We start from the raw sequence: 11,356 nt of genomic DNA on the forward strand, positions 1-11,356 counted from the left end.
TTAACAAGAATGTTTAATTCTTTACTTCCTTAGGTCTTTGTACATTACAAAATGAATTTGTTTTAAAGAAAATCCTTTTATAGGCATTGGAAATAAAAATGATAATAGCAGAATCAAGGTCATCCAATGCATCACTGAGTCCCATAGGATGTGCTTCCAATGGAGTGCTAAAATAATTACAAAGGAAAAAATACTGTTAGAAATATCGCTTCAGTGGCATTAATGAAGGTGGATTGGACACATATCAGCATACAGAGCATTAATTAATAGCATCTAAGTATCAACCTTAGCATCAAGATATTCACAGTGCACAAAAAATGTTAGCTCGTTTGTGAATGACAGACTTCTGCAAAATTAGCAATAATTGAACAAACAATGTATCATGCAGCTTAAATGCCTGCTTGAGAAAGATCATGGTCACCAGTGCCTCAGTATCCTCCATTTTGTCCAAGTGGATGAACTTATGCTTAGCATAGTAGTGCCTTTTCTTCATGAAGGTCAGCATGAACCAGTCACATATAGCATTTACCTGTAAGAAGTTTGGGACCATTCTGAAATTGTTTTCAGTATTGTTACGACTACAAGCTAGGATCATTTAAAAAAAAAAAATGGACTCAGTACCTACCAAACTGAGGAAGGAGAGAGTGGCTCCAATATTTACTATTGCCTGCACAGTGCTAAATTTGCCTGCCTAGAGAGAAATATTACACAGTACACAGTTGAGCAGCAGCACAACAGTGAAATATTTCAAGAAACATTGTTTTTTTTGACAGACTGTTGGCTGTAGACATCTTACCGTGCCAAAAACGATGACATCAAATCGGATTCCATAAGCTTTTACCAGAGTCCGTGTCTCAGTATTTTCACTGTTTTTAAAGTATTTGGCATACCTGTAAGAAGAAGAATTTTCTGCACCCTGAATACTGAAACTAAATTTTTGTCTGTAAGGTAACTTAGTATTTTACTACCTGAAATTATATCCATGGGCAGCATTATTTTTAGAGTTTTTGTTATCTAGTCTGCTGAATGAGTACTTTGGGACACAGAGTTGTTCTGGCATGTCCAAATCACAAGTCCAGTCCAGGAAAATCCCCATAGCACCACCCTTCAAAAAAATAAAAATAAAAAAAAATAAAATATGATCTTGTCTACCACTTTTGAACAAAAGAATTTTGCTTGTTGCTGTTCATGGAAGGTTGGTTTTGTTTTCAATTACATTCTTTCATTCTGTAGGCAATCATAAGTGAATTCTTTCAAGTTTAGATGAAAATAGTTTAAAATGCACTAGGCAGTTGGCACATGGCACAGTGTACTGCACTAACCTCAGTTGAGCCTTGTAGCGTTTTATTGCTACTTGAGCATGAGTAAAGAAAAAAGAAGGCTGTAGCACCAACATCTTGCTCTCTGTATCCTGAGAGCTTTAACAGGTTATTACCATTTTTATGTTAACAAATAAAACTTGTTCTGTGATGTGATCTCAGCCAATTGGAGACTTAAAAAAATGTATATGCATATTCATACAAAAAATGCTTCAACAATTTCAAGCAATAATAACCCCAAAGCTTATGTGGACACAACCTGTTTGTTTTATTTGATTTTTTTGTGATATGTGAATACCTGTCTAACCACTCTGGGCTTATTAGGATGGAGAAATGATAGGAGGACCCAACTTAAACTTTTATCATGATTGTACTAGGAGACTATCAAAAAAGAACCATGAGTGAGGGAAAAATGACTTTATTTTGTCTTGTAATTACACTTTTAGGGATTGATCAAGACTTTTTGGTCATTAGCTTGTTTTGGGGAGTCTTCAGCACTTTTACACTTTTTCAGGGTCATCGACTTTTTTTAGTAGTGCCCATTTTGCACATTATAGTGCACCAGCGTAACCTAAGCCCATGAGTCTCTGCTGACTATTTCAGCATCGACAAGTGCATGATGACTGTCAGACAAAGTTTTTATGAGTTGTTGCTGTGATGAGCTAACTTTTATATTGAATTGACAGATTGCCTAAAAAAAAAAAACTTCTTGGTAAACTTGTTCAATCAAAACAGCTGTGTTTTATAGATACCTTTATAGTTTCTCTATTTTAAAGAGGGCAAGAGATGTTAATAATACTTACAAAAGATTAAGCATTGTAGGAAGATTAAAAGCAGAATGTGCATGATTCTTTACAGTGTCATTGTGTACATGTCGTTTACAATCAGATGGGTACTATTTACTAATGCAGTTAACACACTGAAAGAAGAGCAATGCCATAGCATCCACTTAGCTACCCCTTCGTTACGTTTGGGCAAATCTGATGAACAGTATAACTTTTCAGCAGCAGAACGAGATATACATAAATATGAAAAAATATAAAGCAACTATTATAATGCCAAAAGCGCCACTGCTAAAGTGTCAGCAGTGACAGTGTAGTTTTTGCGGTTACAATTGATTTACTTTCTACATATAAACAAAATATGATTTCTTGTTCCTGAAAAGTCAGAGCTAGCCTCTAAGCAGCACCAGTGTTCTAAAGATTTATCCAACATATCTAAGTGTTTTTAATGTTAATTCAGCCTTACCTCAAGTCTACTGTACAGCTTTGATTTACAGATTTGTCCTATCAAAATATCCTACTTATTCTTTTGAAGCCGCTAGCAGCTATCAATTTCTTAAACCGACATTAAAGCTATCAAAATATTCTTTCTATATATTTGAATTCTGGTAGGTTTTTTCAGTAAGGTGATTGAGGCTATCAAATACTGTACCCAGCGGTGCTTTAATCTGCTTGTGGGCCTGGGGCTACAGGTGGTCCTGGGCCATAAACACATTGTCCAAAAAGTCAAAACCTTTGTTTTTAATGCAGGTACACAGACCACTACTGACTTCCAGTACATGACTTCTTATCCGCAAGTTTTGTTTTGTTTAATTTTTTTTTTTAATTTTTCGTTCGACCTTTCCTTCCATCAAGATGAAACTTCTACCATGATGCCGCAGGAAAATTCAAATAAGAAACTGGTGAATCATCCATCCGATTCAGTGGCACTGGAAGAAGTAAACTTTTGAGCAGGCCTATGAAAAAGTGAGTAGGCTGGCTTGGTAGACACAATTTCCAAACCCAAAGAAGACGATATGAGATAAAATAAAACACAAGATGTACCAAGACAAAGAAAAACAAAACAGCAAATTTAAAAACTAAACCAAATTATTGTATGTAAAGCATACATGCTGTGGGAAAATGTTTCTGGCCCATTCTTGCCCTACCTTTGATGCAGTGTCATAGTGTTAGATGTTCGCATTGACATTTTCACAAATCCCATTTTAGCCATTGTAGAAAAAGAGCATTGTAAATGCCAAATTCACAGAAAAACAACGATGAGAAAGGTAGAAAATGACATATTGTGTAGAACGGAATCTCACGTTTAACCGTCCTGAAGCGCATCTTTTATCCGAAGTTGGAGCATCAAATTGAAACACTGGTGTGCTGATAACAATTTGAGCTTGAGGCGTTGGCGGGAGGGCTTAGAAAAGAAGGCGGAGCTTGGCAGAGCGTAATAATTTGATTGGCTATAATACAGTGACAGCACTCAGAGAACACAAATCAAATTTTAGTATCTTAAAAAATGTACTTAATAATTTAATCCACATTTGATTGGCTAAGACTTTTATCAGTCAGGGTAGGGTGAAAATAATAAGAAAAAACAGCCAATCAGAGGCCCTGAATTACTCGGGGCCCCTGGGCTTCAGCCCGTGCATTAAGTCACCCATGATCATACCACTAGTTTACTGTTGGTAGCATGTTCTAATACAATATTAGTATTATAACGTCTCCAAAAATTACTGCGGTATGCGGTATTACCAGGGCGACCATTGAGGAGGCGGGGTTTGTGTGGTGTTGTTCAGATTGGCAGGTTGTTGGGTAGCAAGGGGTTGAGGGATGGGGGCACTTATAAAGCTTTTTGCTGTCTCATGTAGCACTATTTCAGAGTGAAAAAAAACATGGTTACCAAACATGTGAACACGGTGCACAAGTTTTACGGTATTTGAACAGATGATAAATGTTAAACAGTGCTGCTAACCAGGAGAGGTTGTGTGACTGGTGTTGGAATGAAAGTTGAAACTGAATGTGTTTTGTGGTGTGTGAAACAAATGTGAGGTTCTGATATGTGTAGTTTTTTGCCTTGGCTGGGCTGCCATCATGCTTAGTTATTCTGAGGTTTTTCCTGGCTCTGATTTCCCTCCTTTTTCTGTTCATGTCATCTATTGCTGAGCTCTCACACCATCAATCAGTGAGCCCTTTAAAGTATAAATTGGTGGAATGTGTTTATTTGTCCAAATAGAATTTGATGTCATAATTTTGAAATACTGTCGTAATTTTTAAATAGTCGTAATTTTTACCTCTCACGGTACACCATATTACCACCATAACGCTCAACCCTAAGATTTAGGCTATATCCTACCTACAGTTAAATATCCTTACTTGCAGTTTTTATATAGTGAGATACCTATAAATATGCATTATTGTAAGACATGTAGAAATGTAGCCACTGAGTGCCTTGCAAATTGATGCCAAATGCCATCAGCGTTGTGTGCACATTCATTAAAAACAATTGTTTACAATTTTTCAACACTGCACTTGGTGTGCAGTGGCCCTCAGTATAATAAGACAGATCTTCTCAAAATACAGTTTCAAAACCTTATACATTGTTTGGGCCCATACTCAAGAACAAGAAGAAGAAGATAAATCCTAAAAACAACCGGATTCCGTTGGTGCTTTAACTCCTAATAATGTTTGAGTAAAGTTTTTGTATTGCCATTTATGGTCATGCTTTAAAAATCATATGAATATGAATATATTCACAGAACTGAAAAAAGAGAATGTGAAAAGAAACTGACCTTGACAGCCATATTTCGAAAGTCTTCCCCAGCCTCTGCTAGCATGTCCCCCATGCGGAAAATAGGACACTCTGGGTCAGTTTTCCGATTGAATGTGCAGTTCATCAGGTAAGAAGAATTGATGTAGGGCAGAATATTTTGCCTATAGACACACACACAAACAAAAAACACAAATCAGTCATGTCAAAAATCTTTCAACAAATATGTTAAAAATATGTTGAAAACAATTTCTCCACTTTGTAATTCAAGACCCTTCCTTTCTGTATACTCTCTGTTTCTGATGTGCTCTATATTACACTATATGTCCAAATGTCTGTGGACACATCCAGTGTTTCTTTAGTAAAGAAAATGGTTCCACCATTGTTACAAGCCATCCCTGTGTCCTTGGTGCAATGGCTCCTCCTCTGCCCTCTGCCACCATGAGGAAATCCAGCACAAGTATGCACAAATCCTCACATCTCAGGCCACCCACCACAACTTGGAGCTGCCTCCTCCCTATTATGTCAGCTCAGCTGCTGGTGACGGACTTGAGTTGGATGGTCATTGCTTCTCAGTTGGCACGTGTGCCGATCTCTGTGCAAAGGAGCATGCTTGGACGTAGCAATATCTATGCAACATTTGACCCTAAGTCTGCAGCAACAGCCAGTCTTCCTGGCTGGCTTCTGTTTCACTGCCTGGTCAGGTTCATGGCATTATCTGGTGCGGTGTCCCCTCTTCCTGCAGTGCAAGCACACTAGTCACTCCGCTGCTGCTCGCTCTGGGCCCCACCTGGCACGCTGTCTCCTACTTGAGCTCACCACAGCGTTTTCACGCAGAGAATTCTGAGAGTTCTGCCCTTCCTGCCTCAGCGGCAGCTTAGCTACTCTAAGCTCCTCCATCAACAGCACATTGTATATACAGGAGGCACAAGTATATATAGTGTGACTTCCATCACTGTATATAGTATGGTGAATGAGTATGGTATGAGTATGATGATGGCCACACCCCCTAAGCGCCTCACAGCTGTGCGGAGCCTACAGCGAATGTCAAGGCATTAATAAGGTGTTTGTCCTCCCTTTCCTGCAGTAACAGCCTCTACTCTTCTGGGAAAGCTTTACACAAGATGTTGGAACATTGCTGTAAAGATTTGGGTGCATTCAGCCTCAAGAGCATTTCTTAGATCAGGAATTCACTAGAGTTGAATTAGAAAAGGTGTTTAGAGCATATAGTGTAGTTTACTGTTTCCAATAGACTTTCCAGCACTAGAACTGAAAAAAAACTTACTTCCTGAACTTGAACTTGGGATAGTGGATGCTATTTTTGATAAGCACAGTGAAATCTTCTGCAGACTCCAGCAAAGCAGGCCTATAAATAATAAAAAAAACATAGCTTCAGCTTTAAACTCTGCAGAATGTACAACAACTGTTGTACTTTCCCCTTTGGATTATATTATGGAGGGTATTTCTAGTTTAATATTCACTTACTCAGGAATTTCAGTGTCATTTTCAAGTGGACACCATGAACGCACCTCACAGGTTTTAACAGAGGCTGAATAGTTCACACATAGTCCAGTCTGAACTCCTGTGAGTAACACTCTTAGTCATTCAGCTTAATTCATATATTTGCATTATAAAATATCCATTAACAATAAGGCCAGTTGGGACATTACAGCGTACCGTTTCCACGGACATTACTGTATCCAGGTCTGCAGTCACTGTCTGAAAGGCAAACAGTAGATGGGCCTGGAACCTGAACAAAAGAAAATTTCTAAATGTGTTTACTGTGAACATTTTGGAAGATGTAACATGCAGCTTGGGCATGTCAAGTAAAGTAGACTAGTGCTGCACAATATTAATAGAATTCATTATCCTAATATTTTCCAAATTTATATATATATATATATATATATATATATATATATATATATATATATATATATATATATATATATTTAATGTGTGTGTGTGTGAGACATAAATTTCAAATGGGATGATATGTGAAATGTCAATAAAAAAACAAAGTAAATTAGTAAATTTTGTTTGATCTGTATTACACTGAAAACATTACAAAAATGCAATATTTTATGTTTACCTTATGGACTTATAATACCAATACAAATCCAAATTTGATGCCTGCAACACATTTCAAAAAAATTGAGGGAGGAGCATGTTTACCACTGTGTTACACCACCTTTCCTTTTAACAGCAATTAATAATCGTTTGAGGATGAAAGACACTAATTGATCCAGTTTTGAAAGTGGAATTTTTTTATATTCTTCTGTTATACAAGTCTTCACCTGTTCAACCGTACACAGTCTTTGTTGTCATATTTTGAGCTTAATAAGACGTTTTCACTGGGAGACAGGTCTAGACTGTAGACAGGCCAGTTTTGCACCCTCTGATTATGCAGCCATTCTGTTTTAACACATGCCGAGTGTTTTTTGGCATTGTCATGTTAAAATAAAAACGGACATCCCTTTACTGGATGCTCCTTTCATACTCAAGCTTGATTGCATCACCTGTTTTTTGAACAATTCACAATGTTCCTAGTCATAAACTGCTCCTGTCACAACTTTTTCTGTAATGTATCACAGGCATCAGTTTCGGAATGAGCGTGTATTTACAAAAATACTAAAAAGGTCAAACAATCTTTATACTGCTTCTGTTTACATACAGGTAAAAGTGGATTTACAGATCAATGGTATTTGTTTTTATTTGCATTTCACATACTGTCCTAACTTTTTTGCAACCAAATCTGTAAAACTATTTTTTTTCTCTTATAGTTTTATAGTTTTTTAGGGGATGTGCACTGATAGTGTAATGACCAGGATTAGGCAAGGTACATTCACATTCAGCTTTATTAGGGCTATTCCAGCACTCGTGCTGGTCACAGGCAAGAGTCAATACACAAGCAGATAGCAACAGATCTATAATCCATAATCAAAAGGCTGGGACCTGTCTTATGAAACACATTCAGCGTAGACAAGGTTACTGACTAGTTTTTAAGCTTCATAAATCCTAACAAATGAATCCATGGGTAACTTATTTTACCATGGTGATTACCTTGCTCTGTTAACCCAGGTTCAGATACTTGAGCTTTAATTAATTCTAAGGGACAGTTATTATTCTTGGGCTATTATGCTGTTACTGTCCCAGTTGCTTTACGTTACACTATGAAATTTAATCGGAGCTATTGCTTGACTGTTCACAGAGTGAATTTTGTTGTAGTGCACTACTTTCACTGAAACAACACACTGTGCCAGGACAAGCAGTTTGGTTTCCTTAGTGTGGTACTACTCTTTGTGTGCTATTGCTCTCGTACTATAGGTGTAGACAGTCCTACTATTTGTCTGATATTGGACCATAAAAAACTGGAAGGTTTAAATTGATATAAAATGTTGCTTTTGTTCATGTAACCTATTAATTTGCTTTATCTTGTTTCATTCAAAAAACTCATATAATAAAATCAATTAAATTGTTTGTTACCACATAATATAAAGCACAAAATGTCAGCAGTTAATTCTGGGCAATGTTTTCCATACAACATAAACTATACAGGGAGATGTTCTTTGTTATGTTTGCTGCTCTAGTTTCAGCAAAGCATAAGTATTTGAACAAATAAATTTAAAGCTAAATGATGTTTAAAGTTAGTATTTGGTTCCAAACCTTTTACATGGAATAACATCATCAGACTCTTGACAATTTAATCTGAAATCACAGACCTTTATGGCAGTGTCTTTCAGATGATACTTGTTTTGGAGTTGTTCCGACTTCAGTTTCCTCTTTTAACAGGTAAAATGCTTAATATGGTTTAAATCAGCAGACTGACCTGGCTGCTTTTTAGATTTATACCCTGTCTTCCAATCAACTTCTTGTTTAAATGTTCAGTATGCTTTGTGTATCCCTATCACTCCTCTTCTCTTTCTTCTCTCTTTTTCTCAGGCAACTGCATATCCTATGTAGGTTCTGTGGCTAAATAGTACACCAATAACATACTATTTAGTATGGTAGGTGAAAAAACATTGGGTTCAAAATAAACCCAATATTACTCAATTACAGCATCTTCATTTGTTTTATGCACCAGAGAAACCTACATACAAATTGTCATAAGTTTATTTGTGGTACTCAATGCCAGAACAAATAGTAGGCTAAACATGTATTTATAGAACACTTAAAGAGATTAATGTATAATGTTCATCAAAGAACATTTAAACAGTAAAATAAAACAGATCACTACACACACCCCCAATCCCAAATTAAAGGCTCATGCCACAAAGTATCAGTTTTATGCTGTACCTCTGGGCATCTGCTTTGCATCTGTGCAGGAGTGACAATCACATTTGTCAATACAAAGAATGAGTTTTCTCCCTGCCATAAAAAAGAACACAGTGAATAACACTTTCCTTGTGATGTATGCAGCATGTAGTACATCTAGCAGGTCTGAAAGAACAATTTCCATTTATAAACGTTATTACCACTGTTACATAGAAAAAAGTCTTGCTTCTCCTTGTTCAAATAGGGCATATTTGAACACTGAGTTTCATATCTTTAGGTACCTGTGGGGGGATGATGTATTCAGCCACATCCCAAACATGAACACCCATAATGGATGTGTTAGTGATGGCAGTGCCCTTTACTTTTGTGGTTACAGAACTGACAACTGAGTCTGTGTCTTGATAGGCCTGCTGCATCCAACATTCATACCTGATGGGTTGAACACACAGACCATGTAATATATAATGGTGATCAATTCATCATGCCAAATATCAGTTTTATTTTTTCAGTGATCAATTCCTCATGCCAATTACTCTTTTTACTCTACACTCAAAGCAATTTTTAATTGGAGACAAAAAGACATGGAAAAATATATAATGTTAACTCTTAGTTCAGTTCTGGGAAGCTTCAGGCATGTACTTTCTCATCTTGGAAATATAATAAGAAGGTTCCCCATAAATAGTAGAGGCATAAGGATTCAGGGTCCTGATCCTTCTTTTTCATACCATGATAAACAGAATCCAAGTCAACCAAGACATGTTTTTTAGGCAGTATTTGTGCTGCTTTAGATACTGTCTAGTTAGCTCATACTACAAACATTTTGGGTTAAATATGAGAGTCTATATCAGGGGTACAACAAAGCAGGAGGTCACCTGATGAGATGTTTGATGACTAAGACCAACTGATTAAACAAGTAGAATCAGGTGTGCTTCTGCTTGTTTGGAGTGAAAACCTGCAGCCACAACGGCCCTTTGCGGATAAGATTGGACACCCCTGGTCTATGTAAACTTCCCAACAAGTAGCAAGAAGCAGTAGCTCATTGTCTCACCTCACAAGAGCTAGTCTTTTAAAATTTCTAATAGTCTCTTGTCCCTAAATTAGCATCAAAAATTAATAAGTGCCTCCATTTATTCTTCCTATTGTTTATTTAATTAGACCCTTTGTTTACTATTATGGTCTTATCAGAAAGTTTTACCTGAAAAAATGTTTTTGTACAATGTTACAAAAATATAGCAGAACTTGTACTCACAAAACGACGTAAGCAATTATCAGCATTTGGATTAACCTGAAGACTGCTCCCACTCTTTTGCTACTAATCACCAGCATTACAGGTGTCTCATAATCAAACAGGCAGCTGACACAGCTTTTGCAGCAGCCTTTGTCACAAGCCATACTGAAGGCAGCTCTAGGACTGACAAAAGAGTAGTAGTCATGTATCTCAGAGTCCTTTGTGGTACCTGAGCTCAGATAAGAGACCACTAAGTTTAAATATTATCCCTTTCAGCCGTTTGGTTTTATTGCCAATAGTATGAACATAAATCATGCTGCAAAATGTGACATGACTGTACTGCGTTCACTTTCAGCTTCTTATGCATTATTTACAGAGTACATTAACAGTAGCTGTAAACTAATGGCCTATCAACCCATTTTCTTACTATCTGCTTTGGCTTATTTTTGTTAAACATTTGTTTATATTCTGAAAATGTACCTAATACAATGTCACAAAATAATAACATAAGTCTTGCTCACACAAACAATGACCATTAACTGAATAAACCTGAAGACTAAAGACTATTCGAGCTATAAGAAGCCATGGTGAAGACCAACTCTAGAACGGATAAAGCAGTAATAGCTCTATATCTCATACCGCCCTTTACTTAGCAATGGGCAGCAAGTTTAAATATGATGCCTTTCAACCGTTAGATATCCTTTGTTCCTTCTGCTATAAATGGTGCAATATAAGAACCACAATCAAACAGTGCTCAAACATCATATCATACTCACTAAACTGAGCAAAGACAAGCCTGTACACCTCCATAGGACCATTTACTGGAAATGACTTGGACTGGCTTTAGCATGCTTTTGTTCAAGCTTCATTTACTTATTATTTTTTTTAAAAAAAGAATCAATCCAACCATTGAATTGAAGAACTGGAAAATTATACATATATACATCTAGACGCCAGATGAATATCCTGGACAACAAGTCAGTATTACGTATAC

At 36.8% G+C, this 11,356-nt stretch overlaps 1 protein-coding gene across 2 annotated transcripts; it reads right to left on the minus strand.

The window, feature by feature from the left end:
* Positions 1 to 11,094, minus strand: p2rx4b (purinergic receptor P2X, ligand-gated ion channel, 4b). 2 transcript variants are annotated; one of them, XM_036562808.1, is made up of 12 exons: positions 10,384 to 11,094; positions 9,416 to 9,563; positions 9,156 to 9,227; positions 6,537 to 6,609; positions 6,345 to 6,441; positions 6,145 to 6,225; positions 4,882 to 5,023; positions 969 to 1,105; positions 797 to 890; positions 626 to 691; positions 422 to 529; positions 1 to 167 (listed from the first exon to the last, which is right to left on the minus strand). In XM_036562808.1, exons 1-12 carry the CDS (start codon positions 10,524 to 10,526, stop codon positions 132 to 134), a joined length of 1,197 nt encoding a protein of 398 aa, XP_036418701.1. In that variant the 5' UTR covers positions 10,527 to 11,094; the 3' UTR covers positions 1 to 131. The 2 variants fall into 2 exon arrangements, with proteins under 2 accessions (XP_036418701.1, XP_036418700.1); XM_036562807.1 differs by having other exon boundaries at positions 1 to 529.
* Between the last annotated feature and the right edge of the window lie 262 nt (positions 11,095 to 11,356).

This window comes from Colossoma macropomum, unplaced genomic scaffold (assembly GCF_904425465.1).
Source record: "Colossoma macropomum unplaced genomic scaffold, Colossoma_macropomum, whole genome shotgun sequence".
Classification (NCBI taxonomy): domain Eukaryota; kingdom Metazoa; phylum Chordata; class Actinopteri; order Characiformes; family Serrasalmidae; genus Colossoma; species Colossoma macropomum.

What these genes read in the sequence shown, in the direction of transcription:
- p2rx4b (XM_036562807.1), bottom strand. Translation starts at nt 10,526, where the DNA reads ATGGCTTGTGACAAAGGCTGCTGCAAAAGCTGTGTCAGCTGCCTGTTT. An exon ending in AATACATCATCCCCCCACAG is followed by an intron (nt 9,228 to 9,415) that starts GTACCTAAAGAT and finishes TTTTTATGGCAG; the next exon opens with GGAGAAAACTCATTCTTTGT. An exon ending in CCCAAGTTCAAGTTCAGGAA is followed by an intron (nt 5,024 to 6,144) that starts GTAAGTTTTTTT and finishes GTGTGTCTATAG; the next exon opens with GCAAAATATTCTGCCCTACA.